This window comes from Leucopleurus acutus, assembly GCF_964270905.1.
Source record: "Leucopleurus acutus genome assembly, chromosome: 10".
NCBI classification, from domain to species: Eukaryota; Metazoa; Chordata; class Mammalia; order Artiodactyla; family Delphinidae; genus Leucopleurus; species Leucopleurus acutus.
This window is the reverse complement of record NC_139153.1, coordinates 64,177,631-64,197,009: the sequence shown is the minus strand read 5'-3', so window position 1 is coordinate 64,197,009 and position 19,379 is coordinate 64,177,631. Positions and strand designations below refer to the sequence as shown.

The following is a 19,379-nucleotide window of genomic DNA, read 5'->3' as shown; positions in this document are numbered from 1 at the left end:
TGAAATCAATTGGTAAACAATAGAATTTACCAACAGGGGGACCCATTCATCCTGCTATTGCCAAATCCAGGAATTCCAAATGTTTCCTTCATTCTCACTCATCTAAAAGACTGGAAGAAATCAAATTATTGTTATTGGTTGCATAACCTTCAGGCTGCATATGCTATATGTTAAGGATCCTTACAGACAGAGTTTTATTTTATTGGTGTTCTTCTGGGGGCTTACATGAAGGTCAAGGTTGCCTTCAACCATCTTGATGTAGCGTTTAGGGTGAGAGTACTACTTGCAATTCTTTTAATGGGGGACCAAAGTAAAATGTGAATACTTCTAGGAGAAACAACAAAATGGTTTAAATTTGCCTATAAATTAGATGACTGATGTCAGTTCCTTCTCTGAGAGTAGGATTTTATGATAGGAAATACTTTTGGGGGCCTGAGGCAGGGAGGAGGGTATCACCGCTAAACCAAAGGCATCAACCTGTCAGCCCCGGGGTGGAATCCCTATTACTTTCCCGTCAGTATTTGTCTTAAGCTTTATGATTTTCTCCTGGGATGCCTTTCGAAATCCTTTACTCAGGCATGTATAAGTAAAGAAACTGCATAGAAACACAGGATTAAATCTTAAGTCCTTATGGATGTAGACTGATTTCCATTTAAAAATGAAGCCTATAAAGGAATATTTTAAACTTCCTAAAGAAAAAAAAGAGAAAGGAAAATAAACTTTTGTACGAGAAATCTCTTACTCACACAGGCTTCGTGTGTATTAAAGTGCAGAAGCACAATCTCAAATGTGGGTGTAACCGCTCTATGTTTAGAAAGGATGCCGCGATGGAAGTGCCCACCGCGAGTTCTGTCTGCCACCCAGTGGCCGCTGAAATAAATGGCTTCTTTCCTTTGTTGGCTCCGGATCTGTATTTTGCTTAAAAAAAGAAAAAAAAAAAAAATCGACAGAGAGGTAGATGATGCCACACCAGCAACTGAAAACCACCAAGGCAGATGCCTCGATGGATCTGAAAAGACTCCCCTGTAGTAAATGTTAGATAGTTTCCTTTCCTTTAGCTGAACCGCGATGCCTATCTTTTCTCCCCGCGAGCCCGCGGCTCCCCGGGTTCAGATGCTGACGGGCACGGAGGACACCGAGCTGGCGCGGGACTCTCGGGTCACGTGATTGGGCATGGCTAGGGTGCAGCACGACACGCCCACGGTGGCCTCGGGCAGTTCATCGTCCTCCGTCCACTCGTTGAGCTCGGGGCTGAAGCACTGGATGCACTTCTTGTACTTCCTCTCGCCCTCGTTCCAGCCGCCCAGCAGGTAGGCGCGGCCGTGCAGCGTCGAGGCGCCCGCCGTGCTCACGCCCACGGGCAGCGGCGCCGCGTAGCTCCACTGGCCGGTGGCCGGGCTGAAGCTCTCCACGGTTAGCACGTCCACGCGCTCGCCGCGCGGCCCCAGCTGGCTGCCGCCCATCACGTACACGCGCTCGCCCAGCGCCACCGTGCAATGCCAGCCCCGCGGCGTGCTGAGCGCCGGCAGCTCCTGCCACGCATCGCGGGCCGGGTCGTAGGCGCACACGGAGCGTGAGTAGGCGCCGCCGATGTAGCCGCCGGTCACCAGCACGCGGCCGTCGGCCACCGCGCTGGCGTGGCAACAGCGCGCCACCTCCAGGGGCGCCTTGGGCTGCCACTGGTTGGCGGACGGCACGTAGCACTCGAGCGAGGCCAGGCTGCCCTCGGCGTTGCGGCCGCCCACGGCGTACAGGAGCCCGTTGAACACGCTCAGGCTGAAGTGCGTCCGCTTCTGGTTCATGCTGGCCAGGTGGATCCAGGTGTTGAAGCGGGGATCGTATCTGGAAGTGGTAGAGCAAGCGTGACAGCCTTGTGGGCGGCAGCCGGGGAACCCAGGTGACGCCGCCAACCAGGACGTGGGAGGCTCGACACTATCCTTGCGAGGAGGCTGGGGACCCATCGCAGCTCCTCGCCTGGAGGCTGCTAATCCTCTCTCAACCAGTAAAAAAGTGTGACCCTTGGGAAAGGCAGGGCAGGCATGGGTAACTCCCCCTCCTCCCGTTTATAAAAGCAGCTACCGGGAGACCACCCCGCTGAGACCGACCTCCAGTCCTCTTTCCTTCATATTCAAATCCATCATCCCGTAGGATTTAGGGGATGCGCACGTGGAGGAAGGGTGGAAGCTGGGTATTTGTGGAATCGGAGAAGGGAATATGAATATGGCCACATTAAAGTCAATTCCACATATCTTCAGACACCAGCCACCCCTAGCTCATTCTCATGGCTTAATCAAGAAAGTTGACTGAGTTCCTACATTCTCACAAACCCCTTCTTGTTCACACACCTCTCCTGGCATTGCCGCTATAAAGCTAAGTCACTAAGTCTTCTGTCATCTGTTTATAATGAGAGCAATAGAACTCCTGTCCCAGTGCATCAACAAAGCCTTAACTTTTGCTGATTTTCTAGCACTTATTAGTAGGTCTGACTTTTTAGTGTAGGGGTATATTTTTTTCAGTGTTCAGCATTACAATTATTATACCATAAGCACTGAAGTCAATAGCTCAAAAACAGTGACTTGAGTACAAGTAGTTATCAGCAGGAGGAAAATAAGGCACCCATAGTAAACTAACACTTTCCATAGTTCCAAGTATTGTAAACACAGAACTGACTCTGTTTGATGTTCATTCATATTTGTCTCATTTCACCTCCAAATCAAAACTTAACCATAGCTATAAATTAAGGGCTAAAAATCAATTGTCTGGATTCGTTTAAATGACACACATGTACATATAATGAAACAATAAAGAATATTTTTTATGATTTACTAGATGAATTTTCAGATCTTGTTCATTAGTTATGTTTGCCTTTGAACCACTACCATGATAGAAGCATGACTTTCTGAACATTTCATGTATATGGAGGTTTAATTTTTTATTATAAATATACAAAAATAATATGCATTTGAATTCCACTTTCTGCAGGATTTATCATGCTTTTACTCTTGTTTACATGTATCAAAAATATTGATGGTATTCAGTATTTAAAGAAATATTTAAAATTAATTAGCTGCCACATTTTTAATGATCTCATTCTAGTTGCCAGTTATAAATCTGAAGTCATCAGTAACAGTCCACTTAAAAAGAAATTTTGTATCATTTTAATCTTTCTTACCATTTAATGTTAAAAACTAAATTTGCACCCAGTTTCTTTCAAAAAGGCAGGGTATTGTGGAGAGCACCCTGACCAGAAATGAGAAAATGTGAATTCTACTTACTAGTGGTGTCACTTCTCTGGGTGTCAAATTTCTCACATGTAAAGTCAGAATCATCATATCTTCCGTGCTCGCTTCATTGGCTTACTTGGAAAATCATAATGCATGATATATGTGAGTGCACTTTATATAATGTGAAGTGTTATATACATGTAATGTGGCATTATTATTATTATTGATTTACTGAGCCAATGAATTAAGCTAATAGGCACGATTAATTTCATTCTATGTTCATAACATCGAACGATTTCTATTCCTAATAAAAGAGGCAGTACCTGCAGAAATTGCTGACTGCATGCTTGGCTTGATTCCTTGCATCATTCTGGTCTTCACCACCGGCCACATAAAGAAATCCATCCATCACAGCCACACACTGATTAAAACTCTTGGCTGGCATCTCTGTAAGCTTGCTCCATCCATTTTCAGGGTCTCTATACAAGACGTCTCTGCTAAGGGACTTCTCAGTAAGGCCTGGACGGCCCCCCACAGTGACAAGCACACGACAGCCCCCTCGGATTCTTGTGCGTCTAGACTGCAATGTGTTCTGATGATAGGGAAGTAAGTGGTAGTTCATAGCATCTACAAGAAGCTTGTGGCAATCAGCATCTTGCATCATTCTCGGTACTGACTGAACATAACTGACCAGGTCTTGTGCAGAGATGGTACCAAAGCGAATATTGCTCAAAAGATCGGCAGCATATTTCACTCTCTTTTGGTCAAATTCTAACCATTTCATTGCAATCTGGAATGCTACTATTTCAGAAGGCAACTGTAAGTCATCATCCATAAGAAGTTCATTAATTTGCTCATATGTAAGTTTCATAAACTGATCTGATTCTGCAAATTCAAGGAAGTTATCCCGGATAAATTTTTGGGCTGCTGCCTTTGCATTTCTCAGGGAGTATGTTTCGGCAATGTTAGCAATGTACATGCAATTCTCAACACTCATTTCTTGTATCAGAAAGTCACTGCACATCTTGACAAGGGTATGGATCTGAAGATAAACAGCAGCAGAAATAATGCTTCCTATGGTATACAAGGAGAGAGTGAGCTTTCCAGTGTAGGCGTATGCAATGACCGTGGCCAGGCCCAGCGGTGCGATATCACTGAGATCCACCCTTTGGGTAGAGGGGTCTTTTTTTAGGATGTTGTAAAAGTACTCACTGCAAGAAGCCATCACTGACTTGTGAACGTCAAAGGATTTTGTTTTGGTGCCGATGACTAAGTCGCAAAGGAAGCTCTCCTGCCTCATTTTACTTAAACCTTCCAGGAGGTTGGGGCCGTAAGAAGCATCTGTTAATTCAGAAGAGATACAGCTAAGGCCATTGCCTCCCTCTAGGAGCCCATTCAAAGCGTTGAGTTTGTTGAGGGGGCTGTCTTCTACAATGATGGTCATCTCATTGATGTTGCCTTTGTTCTTTCTGACAGTCTTCTTTTTGGGGGCCATGGTGGCAAACACACTGTCACAGGCAAGAACTTGCTAAAAAAAAAAAAAAAAAGACACGGTTTTATTTTAATTGTGCATTAAACTTTGAAATGCTACATTGAAAAACTTTCCTTTTTTTAATAAGATAGTAGTTTTTTAATGGCATAACGTAGATTGATTAAAGTGTCAAAACTAGATTTAAAGACTTACGTTAAACTAGATGCACATCTTATTCACAGTTTACTTCAGCATCGATCATTGTAGACAATTCTAGAAACATTTATATTATCAAATGAGACCTCTCAACAGCTATATGGCCAAGTAATTTTATGTAGCAGAAATGACCCAATATTCTCCGATCTACCTGTACAGTTATTATGGAATAGTAGTTAAACGTCTTTTTAGGGGCTTAGTTTATGTTCAGGAAAAAGTGAATGACAACTACCCTGAAGTCTTTCTCTCTCAATAAAATATTATAACACTAAAATTCAGGAATCCGTGTTAAATGTAGAATATATATTAGAATAAACGTGGCTAACAATCAATGGATAAGGAACTGTAATGATAGTCAAGTACTTTCTACTCTACATAGTCACTAAAATAATTTCCAGTTGAATTTCTAAATGACTCACAAACACACACAAACTTACACAAGAACTAGAACAAAGTAGTTCTTAAAAAAATCTTAGAGTAGGAAAGACCCTCTTAAGCATAACATAAAATCCAGAAGCATAAAGGGGAAGACTGAAATATCTGAATATTAAAAAAATGAAAATGTATATCTATAAAGCAGCACCAACTATTTAAAAGACAAGCAACAGACTGTGAAGACAAATATTTGTAACATTTTTGACAGACAAAAGGTTAAAGTGAAGTTAACACAGTATTTATTTTTATTTATTCTTTGGCCTTGCTGGGAGACTTGCCGGATCCTAGTTCCCCGACCAGGGATCGAACCTGGGACCCAGCAGTGAAAGCGCCAAGTCCTAACCACTGGACCGCCAGGGAATTCCCTAACGATATTTAAAGGGCTCATAAAGTTAATAAGTCAAAGGTAATCCAAGTAGAAAGTGGACAAAGACTATGTCTAGGTAACAAGGTTGTTCACAGAAAATAAAATACAGTTAATATTTTTAAAAAGCTAAACTAACAATAATCAGAGAACTGTCAACTGAAATCCAGAGAGCCTTTTTATTTTTTGTCGTCAAATTTTGCTTATCAAGTGGTTAAAATATTTTAAAATATTCAGAATATCAGATATTGGTGTGGTACTCTCCATACATTGTTGATGGGAGTATAACTGATACAGTCTTTTGAATAATAATTTAGCAGCCCATTAAGAATAAAAACTATTTTTATGCTTTGACACTAAAGTTCTAAATCTACTAATGTGCCTCTTAGAAATATATTTATATAGATGCTGACATATTAAGGACAGTAACCACTTCCTATTATCAATGTTATAAATATCTGAACCAGTTTTTAAATCTATAGGAAGTATAGATTTAGCTCTATTACGTAGCTCTGCACAGCTCTAATATTAAATGTAGCCTTGAAATATATTAAGTTTACCAAATAAATACATGGCCCTTAAAGTATCACAGATTAAATTATTTTAGCCCTTCTCAATATATTGGGCATAGTCATCAGAAGATGCTACACTTAGACTTTTTTTTTTTTTTGCAATACGCGGGCCTCTCTCTCACTGTTGTGGCCTCTCCCGTTGCGGAGCACAGGCTCCGGACGCGCAGGCTCAGCGGCCATGGCTCACGGGCCCAGCCGCTCCGCCGCATGTGGGATCTTCCCGGACTGGGGCACGAACCCGCGTCCCCTGCATCGGCAGGCGGACTCTCAACCACTGCGCCACCAGGGAAGCCCCACTTAGACTTTTAAATGGATTTTATCTATAGCCTTTCACTATCTTGTGAAATTACTGGTGTTACTTTTTTCATTTTTATTTTTTATTGACATATAGTTGATTTACAGTGTCATCTTAGTTTCAGGTGTACAGCACAGTGATTCAGAATATATATATTCTTTTTCTGATTCTTTTCCCTTATAGGTTATTACAAAACATTGAGTATAGTTCCCTGTGTTACACAATAGGTCCTTGTTGGTTATCTATTTTATATGTAGTAGTGTGTATATTTTAATCCCAACCTCCTAATTTATCCCTCCCTCCCTTTTCGCCCTTTGGTAACCATAAGTTTGTTTCCTATGTCTGTGGATCTACTTCTGTTTTGTAAATAAGTTCATTTGTATCTTGTTTTTTTTTTTTAGTTTCCACATAGAAGTGATATCATATGATACTTGTCTTTCTCTGTCTGGCTTACTTCACTTAGTATGATAATCACTAGGTTCATCCATTTATTTATTTTTTTTTCATTTTAAAAATAACAAAATCAGTATGTATAGTTCAACAACTCACAGTTTGCTTTATATCATTCCAGATAATTGTATATGCTTATGCAAACATTTATTTGCATAGTTTGAGCAGTGGTGTGCTGGTAAATCAACTCTCCAGGGGGGGAAAATACCCCTTATTTGTAAGGTGCTAATTTCTTTAGTACAAATACACTCGTTGTGGTTGGTTTTAAGCTACCAACAACCAGTGTGCTAAATTCCTGAAAATGTAAATTGGTTCTCATGAGCTCCAGCATACCACTATAAGAGAACTTGTATCAAAACAAGTTTATGGGGCTTCCCTGGTGGCGCAGTGGTTGAGAGTCCGCCTGCCGATGCAGGGGACACGGGTTCGTGCCCCGGTCCGGGAAGATCCCACATGCCGCGGAGCGGCTGCGCCCGTGAGCCATGGTCGCTGAGCCTGCGTCTGGAGCCTGTGCTCCGCAAGGGGAGAGGCCACAAGAGTGAGAGGCCCGCATACCGCAAAAAAAAAAAAAAAACAAACAAGTTTATGCTATATTATTCAGCAGTTTGCTTTTTTCACTTGGATGTACTCATGTACATCTTTCCATATCAGCACATACCTAAATTTATATCATTGTCCCTAACAGCTGCATAGATTCCCATAGTAAGGATATATAAAACTTGTTCAATTATTCTCTTGTTGATGCACATTTAGATGTTTAGGTGTTTTATAGTTTTTGAGGGGTGGTGTGTGTGTGTGTGTGTGTGTGTGTGTGTGTGTGTGTGTGTGTGTTTTGTCTCACTGTCGAGTTCATCCTGAGAGGTAAAACTTAGCTTTGATCCCCCTTGAAAGTCTTCAGTTTAATTACTGGAATAGATGTTAAAAACAGTTCCATAACCTTTCTATTGTGTTTGTTCCTGTTCTTTTCCATGTGGAAGGAGAGTAGCAAGTAGGTAGGAAACAGAGAAGGTCTTTTGCTTTGCCAGGGCTTTTTTTCTTCCTTGTTAAGCTCTGTCATATTCACATTTGTTTTTGTTTACAAGACTGTAGCACATTTGTGCTTCCTCATTCTTTCTTGCAGGCAAAGCCACATGCATCCTTACCTTGTGAAACAGATTTTCAACCCACCATCATTTTAGTCTTCAAATGCATTTGACTTAGGTGGTAAGTGTCCCCTTGTTGGATTTTTCTGGGGAAAATTTTAAAAATTTTGTTCAGCAAGTAGTTATCAGACACCTATTGCTGTGTGGGCGGCACTGTACTGGGAATGATGGAGCAATACAATATGTAATTTGTGTTAAATAGATAAACAATGACAAGTACAAAATGACAACAAGAAAGTAGGAAATCACAGCAGAGTAACTTAAACAAAACAAAACAAAAACCCAGTAGATTCTACCAGTAGGAGTACAAACGTGTTTTTGGAAATAGCCCTGTCTATTTTCCTGGAGGAAGTCCTATGGGCAATTTTTTACTCATTTGGATGTCGGGCTTATAACCACTAATTGTTTTGGAGGAAATCCTGGGAATTAAACAATACGCTTGTAAATAATCCATGAGTCAAAGAAGAAATTAGACAGTATTTCAAACTGAATGAGAATGAAAATGAAAATACAATGTAAATACCAGCTCCACTATTTATCTGAGCTGTGAGTTTCCATAGATTACTAACCTCTTAGAGTCTCCACTCTACTGGCTTACCTCTAAAGTAAAGATAATAGTGGTGCTTGACTGTCGGGTGGTCCATGAAAGCTTAGTGAGAAATGTCTGTACAGCATTTAATAGGGTGTCTTGCAAAATGTGAATGTTCAAAAAATCTGAATTGTTTTCATTAAAATCAATAACCTTCTTAGATGTGTTTTAGGGAATGAAGGAAGTAAACTGTTTAAGCTTTGGGGTGAAACCAATCAGAGAAAGTGGCCACAGGATGGAGATGCAGTCATGGGGATCAAGAGTAGATTTCTGGAACAGTTAAACATTTCTAAGGGATTTTTGAACATGCCAGGGAGAGAAATGGAACTCATGCAATGACATAGGCTGAAGAACAGATTATTTACTTTGCTATGAATGAGAAAGGTAACCCTGGAAATTTAAGAAACTTGGGACATAGGTTATGTCAGGAAAATAACAGATTATATAGAACAGATTGAATCTATGAACCTGGACTTCAGATTTCAAATGAAAGGAACTGTTTTGTTGGAGTGGGGTTAGGATGGGAAGATTTGTAGATAACAGGAATCTTGCCGGTTCCAGGAATGAAAGGTTTTTAAGAGGAGTAGGTATAGGAGGGGGAAGGCCTTTAAAGCAGAGGAAATGCCTGTTATGGAAGCAGGGAGGGGTGACTCGGCACGGGATGTGCAGACGAAGAAGATTGCTGGAGTGAGGGAGACAGGTAGGCAGGTAACACGAGGATACAGAAAGGATGCTGGATACCAGGAAGGGTTTGAACTTGATGAGTTGCTATGCAATTGAGAAGGATTAAGGAACCTCCAGGAAGGAGAGGGCACACTGAGGCCCTAGTGAAATCAGTCAAATTTCCTCCACGGCTTCCTTCTGTTACTTTCTGTTGCTGCCTTCTCTTTCCTCCATGGTCTGGCCTTCTTGCTGCCCCTGGTGTTCCCATGGAAACCCTCATGACCCTTTATCTGAATTCTCTTGCCCTTGTCCCATTTCTCCAGGGCCCAACTGGGTGACACATTAGCTAGTCTGACAGATGATCCAAGCTAATCCATCAGTGGGCAAATCTACTCTTTCTCCCAGATATGCATGTTTTTTGGAGTTTTTTGGGTTTTTTTTTATCAGTGTACTCCAATGACTCACATGCAAATTTCTAACAGAGCTACCACTGTGGAACATATATTCTTTAAACTAATATTATATTATTATTTACATAATATTTTAATGTTAATCAAATTACATTAATTTAATATTATTAATTAATATTTTAAATATATATATATTTTCTTCATAAGAGAGGGTTTTTAGAATCCTCAAAATCACTGTGTAAAGGTAACTGGCTTCTTTAGCTCTGAGATTCAGGAGACCATTTAAGAGAGTTTTGAAATCAGAGCCTGCAGACCACTTCCTGGTGGCCATATTTCCCCAGATATGCTCATAAATTCAGTCTTTCTCTACTAGAACTGCCATTACATCCTGTTCCTAGGTCTGCACCTCGAAGGTGAGGCTCTCCATCCACCTGCCCAGGTGTTCTCAGTCTGGGCCATATTCCTCCAATAACATGCTGCAGACCCCTCAGAGGAGTCTGGGGACCAGGCTCACTCCTTGGAAGCTGGGCCAGGCTCTGATGTTGTCCTCTAGGCTGCAGAGGTGTTCACTGCTCCCTACATCCCAAGAAATGCTCTTCCTCTGGCCCTGCTCTTCCATCTCCCAGGGAGGTGGGGCTCCGGCCATGGCTTTTCTCAATTTAAGGCAAGTATGGTAGGAGAGCTACAGGGTGTGCTCCAGTCCTTACTGCAGGGAAGACCAGCTCCCTCTTCATGGATGATCAAAACCCAGAGGCTATGTTCTCACAAGGCAGACGGGGAAGCCTTTGATGACTCTCTAGGACCCTCACACTGAGGCCTTTCTGACATGTCACACTGGGTACACACACACACACACACACACATACCCCATGCCAACTGACCAACCAACCAGCATTTTTCTACAATCACACTTGAATGAAAAGCAAAGGCAGCCTTAAAGGAAAGAAGTTATAAGAGGGCAGCCTAAGGACTCATGAATGGAAGGAAAGGGGAACAGTTTAACTCACTTCCATTTACTCATCTGGTCACGGTGCTGGACTGCCAGGCTGATGGTGTGGGCTTGTAGAGGATGATTAGAAAAAAATGGAATATTCACAGAAACGTACTACTCAGCTCCAAGGTCATATGAGGACAAGTAGTCAAAGCAATTTGCACATAAGTCTCATTGTCTTTTCAATTATAACATATAGAATTTTTACAGTTATACAAATGTTCACTATGCACCCCTGGGTCATATTGTAACTGATCACAAATGGTGGTCACAGTGATACCAAAACGTGGCTACGAGGAAGAGGCAGTGGTTACAACGAGTTGCCTGTACACGTTCTTATACAATACAGGGTGTGACCTGGTGTTGAGCAATCCATTTCGAAAGCATTCCATTCTTATTGATTCAATAAGCTGGATGGGGCTTTCTCTTACTCTTGTTGTTGTTTTCAAAGCTTTTTGTCTTTTTCTTTTCTTTTTTAATGAGTGAGGACCTTGTGGCCAGAGGCTCAGGGAACCCCCTCCCCAGGCTTGGTAGCTGGGCAGTCGCTGTGATTTCCACACCCCAGGGAGGGCTTTGACTGGGGTCACAGTCAGTCTGCATGGGGTTTGCATGGTGAGGGGACCAGCCTATCTGAGCTGCCTGCAACTGGGACAGTTTCAGGACTGTTTCTCCGTTTTTCCTGAAGCACGAAGGGCATGATTCTCCCTCCCCAGCCAGGGGGCTCTAGTGAGTTGCCCCCTTGGGATCAAAAAAGAGCTTTACAGGTGCCCCGGGTCCGTTAGTGGCCCTGCCGTAGCAGGACACGCTGGACAGCGCAGGTCAGATGAGCAGCTATTTGGAGGCACTGCAGTGCCCCCCGTCCCTTCCCCTTCTGGGTAAAAGAGGAGACTGCACAGAGTGCAGAAGGTTGTGGAAGGCTCCCCAGGCTATTGGAGCTATCCCTTCATTCTGTGGAGGGAGCTCAGAGAATTCTTCTCTGGTCGTGGACCCCACGCCTCCTTCCCTCCCCGCTCCATCCACTAGCGCCCAGAGCTGCCTCCCAGGTCCCCGGGAAGAGCTGCCTGTTAGAAAGTGGGCAGAAGGGCAACAGAGGCACAATTCCATGCCCTCCTCCCACTGCCCACTGGCGGTCTTGGCTCTTGTGTCATTTCTATGATGATAGTGTCGTGTATTCAACACGTGATAACAGTGGGCAGTTAAGTGAGCTGTCAAATTTGCCGTGATCTTCTGTATTTGCCAATTTTAAGCATGTGAATAATTAATTCCTAGATATAAATCACCAAGCATGAATCTAGACTATGTATTCAATGTAAGCTATTACTTTCATTTCTACCTAAAATAATAATTGTAGAGCTACATGTATAAATTGAGGGATAACTGTGTGCTGAGCCTAGGTAAATACTTGACATGATTTTATTTTTTAAAATTTAAGCATCGTGAAAATTCTAAAAGGCAGGTAATATTATGTTCATTTTACAAATGAAGAAATTAAGGTTCAGAGAGAGTTTTAAAAACATATCCAAGGTCACACGATGGGTATATAACGTGTAGTAGGGCAAAGATTCAAACCCAGATTGAACCCTGACCCCCTATATAGCCCTTATATCCAGGGCAGGTTGAAATCTGTTGCAGGTTAAAAAGTTAACTCCTTTCCAACATGGGAAGATTGAGATTGAGTGAGGTGGAACTCAAATTTATAAAATCAAAGTTTGGATATGGAGAACATGAAATGGTTCTTTATAGCTCCAAACACTGAAATAAAAGAGCTGCCCTTTTAATTGTAAGACAGATTCGTTTGGGGACAATCAGAGCCTATGGGTTTCTTTATCCTATTAGGGGTTGTAAGTCTATGAAACTCTAGTAGTTTGGGTAAGCCAAAAACAGAAGTAGGTTCAAGGAGATCTTGTATGAATTTGTTGATCAGAGAACCAGACACCTCCTTTTCAGTGTTAGGTTGAATACGGAATTATCAATTTTTGTTTAGAGACAAATATTATCAATTTCTGATGGCTCAACTTAGCTAGAGGCCTGCTATCTATAACATATACACACTCTAGACATAAAGCTAACTTCTATTTTCCAAACCTGGATACAGGATGTAAGGACCCTGTGCTAAGATTTTTGGTTTTGTTGAAAATTTTAGTAAAATAGCTCTTTCTTTTACTTGTCTTTTGTGTGTGTACGTTAAGGTTGCAGGAAGTGGGGTTAGAAATCTAGTTTGTAAGACTAATGTCCCTTTGGTTGTCACAGAACTGAGAATGGGGTTTTGATGTTAATTTTGCTCTAACCATTTGAAAGACCTAGGGCAAAACATTCAACTTTTTAGGATTTCAGTTTAATCATCTGTCAGATGAGATGTGTACCTTTCATTTGTAAAATTTTACAGAGAGTTAAAAATAAACAGCTGGCTTTTGCTGTCAGAATAGTCAAAGTCCGGTCTGTATCACTTCTCCCTCCTTCCCCTTGCCCCCACAATATGGCCTTTTAGAACCCTAGCATCAACTCATGATCAGATATGGATAAACCAACAGAGACAGGGGATTCTCCATCTGCAAGTCATGCATTTGGGTCTGAGTTGCCAAATTTAGTAAATAAGAATATAGGAGGGCTTCCCTGGTGGTGCAGTGGTTGAGAGTCCGCCTGCAGATGCAGGGGACATGGGTTCGTGCCCTCGTCCGGGAAGATCCCACATGCTGCAGAGCGGCTGGGCCCGGCCACTGAGCTTGCGCGTCCGGAGCCTGTGCTCCACAACGGGAGAGGCCACAACGGTAAGAGGCCCGCGTACCGCAAAAAAAAAAAAAAAAAAAGAGAATATAGGATCTCCAGATAAATTTGAATTTTAGAAAAACCACCGATCTATTTTAGTATTTAAATATATCCCAGGTGATATTTGGGACATACTTATAATAAAAACTGGTTTGTGGTTTATCTGAAGTTCAGTGTACTTGGGTGTCCTGTATTTTATCAGGCAACCCTTTTCTGGGTTGGGTTTCAGGTGAGCCCAGGAATTCCATGAACATTTCTGGAATATTATGAAAACATGTTGTGCATGTGTGTTTATGTGTATTTTTCTATAAAGTGGGCCCAGAGCTTTCAGAGATTCACAAAAAGGTCCATAACCCCAAATAGATCCAGAACCGTTGGACTGAAATGAGGCTGCCAAGACATGGTAACATAATTCTACCCTCTTCTCCAAGGGGGCAAGTCCATGTGACAGGATCACACCTGTCCTTCCTGGCCTGAAACAGATTTCAGATGAAAACTCCTAGAACCAATTACAGAAAAGAACTGTCACTGCATAAGTAAGAGCATTCTCTTTCCTGCTGCCCTCCACCCTGGCCTCCTGGGAGAGACTGTACCCAGGGCAAGCTGGGAAGCCATGTGTGCCAAAGTGTCACTGTCACTCTCATGCCAGAATGAGCTGGGGTCCCAGAAGGTCTTCTTGCCAAGGGGGCGTCAGCTGCGTCCGCTCCCGGTCACCGCCACATTCCAGCCCCCCCGTGTGTCGGCTGGCAGCCTGACCCCGGAATAGAAACACCCAGCCTCTGCCTCTGCCTCTTGCCATTTTCAGTGAAGTCCAACTTTAGGGGGCTTCTCTACTTTACTGTTTCATTTCCAAAATGATTTCTAGCATAAAACATATGTCAGCATTGCTATAGGTACACATTTGGAACAAAAACTTGTTTCACAGTTAAATTAAAAGCTGTTCTTTTTTTGCAGGAGGGATTTTGTCAATAGGTTCTATTTCTGGGGATTCAAAGAGTTGTCTGATTTGTTTGCTGCCCATTTCAACAAAACTGATTACATTTTATCTAAACTTATCAGATACAAAATGTTCCTGACGGTTCCTAACAAAAAATGGAGGTGAAACTCTAAACTTTATGAACAAAACCCAAGAATTTTATTTCCCCCCTCCCCTCTCCATAAAATAGAGGAAGAAAAACCTACATTAGGCTTTAGAGACTTAAAATTATTGTTAGAAATTACAAGTCACTTTACTTTCATAAGGCATCCTTAGCATGCATTTCTATTGCTATGACATTCTTCTCATCTATTGCATCCCTTGGATTTCAAGAAGATGTCTTCTGGCTCCAACAGGAGGATCTGACCAAGCTGTAGACCACTGTCAATGAGATCGCTCTACCACCGCGAACGCAGACGCCCCCCCGCCCCCACCATTCACACCCCAGGATTAGAAGACCAGAATTGGAGATTGAGGCGCCAGGTTCTTACCGTCCTGTGTGAGGGGCGTCCCCGACTTGTGATGGTGAAGTTTCAGCAGCAGATTCCTTTTGAGAAGCAATCTGTGGAGAGAGAGACAGGGAGAAGGAAAACCCGTTGGGGAACCACCAGCAGCCACCTGACGCGTCCCAGCAGCAGCAGTTTTTAGAGTGACCTCTTGTCGTCCCTCTGGCTGCAGCGCTGCCGAGCCTGCGCTCTGAGCCCTCCTCCCCCGCTTTGGCTTCAATTTCAGGCCACCCCGGGGCAGAGGGCGGAGCCCTGGTTGGTGGAGAGGGCTTGGGTTTCTTGACCTGCTCAGTATTTAAAAACAAGAAAGTCAAGAACTCAATCAACCTGGGAGTGAGGAAAGAAAATTAACTAGGTGGGTATTTAATTGTTGGAAGCAGATTAGAGTGTGTGTACTTGGTAAGAGAAAGGGAAGGTTGTGGATAAAAATGAGCTACTAGAAAGGTTAATAGCCTGGTCACCTCAGGTCCTTTGAGAAGATTGGGTTTTTAAATAGACTGTTCTTTAGAAAAGGAACTTGGGGTAGCTCACATATGGCACCAGTATCACTGGAGTCATTGTACAGTTCAACAGAGTAAGGTTCGTGACCAGTCTCTATTATCCGGTGATCCGCAGGGAGGCCTGAGATGAACACACACTCCAGCACACATGCAGCTTGGGGAAATACTTTGGCAACACTTCCTGTGGAAAAAAAAAATGTAGAGGGTTATAACTGACCACAAGCTTTAAATAGACACCAAGGGTGTGAAGTGGCTGCTAAAAAAGTTACCCTGATATTAGGCGGCAATAAAAGAAAAATAGATCATAGAAAATAAATGTTCTAATTATTCTTCATTAGTCAGGTCATGCATTCAGCATTGCTTGGCCGCTGTGGCATACTGAGAAGTTTTTCTGTATCCTGAAGGAAGTGGCTGGAAGGAAGCTGGGCATGTTGGGATCCTCTGCAGAAAAGGAGAACTAAGAGAGGACTTAGGAGAAGTGAGTCTCCTGGGTGCAAGGGTTTTGGGGGCTGTTGGGTAGCAAGGGGATTCAATTAAAATTTTTGTAGCTTAAGGTGTCAAAAATTGGGCCCATGGGTAGAAACTCCAGGGGAAAAAATTAAAAATAAGGAAGGAGAACTCTGATAACAAATGAGTTCTAGTGATGAAAAGGAACCAGTTCCCTATGATTAGAAGGGTGCACATAAAAAAAGCTATAGCACTGAGGTGACACGGAGGAGATTCTTGCTCACATTGGATCATCTCTGGTGTCTTTCCAGCTCTAAAACTCTATGATTCTATATGTATTTGCCTCTAGCTCTCCTGACCTCTCTCAACTCATTGGATAACATCTTAGTTACCCGTTCTATTTGAATTCCAGCCAGCTTTAAAAACAATTTTTAAAACTTTATGTTGGAGAATAGTTGATTAACAATGTTGTGTTAGTTTCAGGTGTACAGCAACCAGCCAGCTTTTTTGTAGGAAAAACTCTTTTGATTTTTAAAAATTTACTTCCACCCATAGATCTCCAGCCCAGAATGTGTTAGAAGTAAATCAAAGAAAGCTCTTTATTCTATGGTTGACATAAAGCTAATGGAGGATGACTCACTCCAAAATGATCCTTCTTATTTCTACCTCCTTTAGTCCAACAAAGGACCAGAGCACTCAACTCTACTCTTACTGTGATAAAAAGTCAGCCTTGGGGCTTCCCTGGTGGCGCAGTGGTTGAGAATCTGCCTGCTAATGCAGGGGAGACGGGTTCGAGCCCTGGTCTGGGAGAATCCCATATGCCGCGGAGCAACTAGGCCCGTGAGCCACAACTACTGAGCCTGCGCGTCTGGAGCCTGTGCTCTGCAACAAGAGAGGCTGCGATAGTGAGAGGCCCGCGCACTGCGATGAAGAGTGGCCCCCACTTGCCACAACTGGAGAAAGCCTTCGCACAGAAACAAAGACCCAACACAGCAAAAATAAATAAATTAATTAATAAACTCCTACCCCCAACATCTAAACAAAAAAAAAAAAGTCAGCCTTATATCAGTATTTATGGTAATGCTGATATGATGATGGAAAGGGCCACCAAGAGGTAGGTGTGGGGACCAACACTATTGTCTTCAACTGTTCAAGACTGTTAATTTCAGTTCACGTTGTTCACGGGAACAACCCTGAGATAATTCTTTCAGTAGAATATTATTTGAGATAGAGGTATGAACCCAAGTGGAAGAATAAATGGCAGAAATGGAAAATCTAAGAGACACTTCAATTGAAAAACATTCACAGAGTAGCTGCACATGCCAGGATTCAACTACTGCTGCGGTTGGTATGCTGGAAATAGGGGGCATGGAACATGGGTAGAAAAGGAGCCTGGACAGGAGGCTGTAGTGTATAATAAGATATTCAATCTTTTTTTTAATTGAAATAGAGCTGGTTTACAATGCTGTGCCAATCTCTGCTGTACAGCAAAGTGACTCAGTTTTACACACATATAGACATTCTCTTTAATATTCTTTCCCATTAAGGTTTATCCCAGGAGATTGGATATAGTTCCCTGTGCTATACAGTAGGACCTTGTTGTTTATCCATTCTATGTGTAATAGTTTGCAGCCCCAAATTCCCAGTCTATCCTCCTCCCTCCCCCCTTCCCCCTTGGCAACCACAAGTCTGATCTCTATGTCTGTGTCTGAAGAAATGTGAACTTTATTCTTAAAGCAATGGGGACCTACGTGTTGAAGTTTATTTTAACAAAAAGATGGCCATGATGAGATTGGTATTTTGGAAAGAATGCTCTGGCATTTGGGGAGTATAACCTTTGTAGAATATAGAGGTTTAGAAAGAGATTGAAAATATTAGGTGAGTTATCAGCAAAGACTAGGGTAGTGTAGGTGGTATTGGTGACGGAGAACATGGGCTAGGATTGCCCAGCAGGATAGAAGGCCCAGTTGAGGTCAATGGCCATGACTGCTGGTCTGAGACCTGTCAGCCTGCTTGTGTGTTTTTCTTAAGCCATGTTCAACTGCAGAGAAACCAGAGAGCTGGATTTAACTGGAGAAGGGGTTTTGCAATGTGGGTAATTTATTTGTTTCCATTGCTAGCGCCTACCTCTCCTTCACCAACCTCCCCTGATCCTGCCACAGACCAACTCAAATGTAAGCTCCATGAGGGCAGGGATCTTTATCTGTTTTGTTCACTGATGAGCCCCAAGTGCCTAAAACAGTGCCTGGCACATAGTGGATGATGAGTCATTGTTTATTAACTGACTAGGTGAATAAATGAATGAATAAATAAATTTTGAATGAGTAAGATGAAGTTAGAGAGCAAGAGAATTGAGAGTGTATGCCAAGAAGTATTATAATGACAGACCACAAAACTGAGCTGAATAAGGATGGATATGAAGTCCCGAGGGCAGGGAATTCTTCTTGTTAATTGCTGCAGCCGCAGAACCAAGACAATGCCTGGCACATAATAGGTACTCAATAAACATTTGTTGCATAAAAATGTAATACTGACTACACAATAAATTACAAAGATGAAAAGTATTGTGATATTTTGCTTTTTACTCATCCTAGTTGTCTCCTACAACAATTCACAGGGATTCTCTAGCTAAAACGTGTCTTTTATAAAAGCTTTTATAGCTGAAAGAATCACTGGACAATAACCCATGGTCCCCAAAGTATATGTATCTGCTGTACATTATAGCTCTGATCACTTAGCCAGTTCTCAATTCCTACTCTCAGTAGGAAGTCATTTAGAATGCTGCTTCTCAAACTTTAATGGATACAGGAATTACCTGGGAACCTTGTTAGATAGCAATTCTGACCAGGTACATCTAGAGTGGGGCCCAAGATGCTGCCTTTCTAACTAGCTCACAGGTACTGCTGATGTTGCTGGTCCAAGGACCACACTTTGAGTAGCCTCTGGATCAAGAGCTGGAGGCTTTGGGACATCCAGCTGTGGCTTCCACGGTTCTGTGGGGGCAGCTGTGGTGACTGAAGCTCTTCTTGGCTGTGGCTCTGGCTGCAAAGCCCCCGTTTGCTCTTTCCTTTCCCTGGCCTGTTTCTCTGGTCTTCCAACAGTGATTCCCTGAGCTGCATGGGATCTAATTTTTTTTTTTAATAATGTTTTCATTTTTAAAATTTTCTTTCTTTTTTTTTTTAATTGAAGTATAGTTGATTTACAATGTTGTATTAGTTTCAGGTGTACATCAGAGTGATTCAGTTTTTTATATATACATATATATATATATATATATATATATACACACACACACGCACATACACATACGTACATACATTATTATATTCTTTTTCAGATTCTTTTCCATTATAGATTATTAC

General features: G+C 42.2%; 1 protein-coding gene across 1 annotated transcript; it reads right to left on the bottom strand.

The window, feature by feature from the left end:
- Positions 1 to 703: 703 nt before the first annotated feature.
- Positions 704 to 4,719, bottom strand: KLHL31 (kelch like family member 31; the record flags this gene model as incomplete). Its single annotated transcript, XM_082847340.1, has 2 exons — positions 704 to 1,842; positions 3,548 to 4,719. 2 exons carry the CDS (start codon positions 4,717 to 4,719, stop codon positions 1,110 to 1,112), a joined length of 1,905 nt encoding a protein of 634 aa, XP_082703466.1. The 3' UTR covers positions 704 to 1,109.
- Positions 4,720 to 19,379: the final 14,660 nt, after the last annotated feature.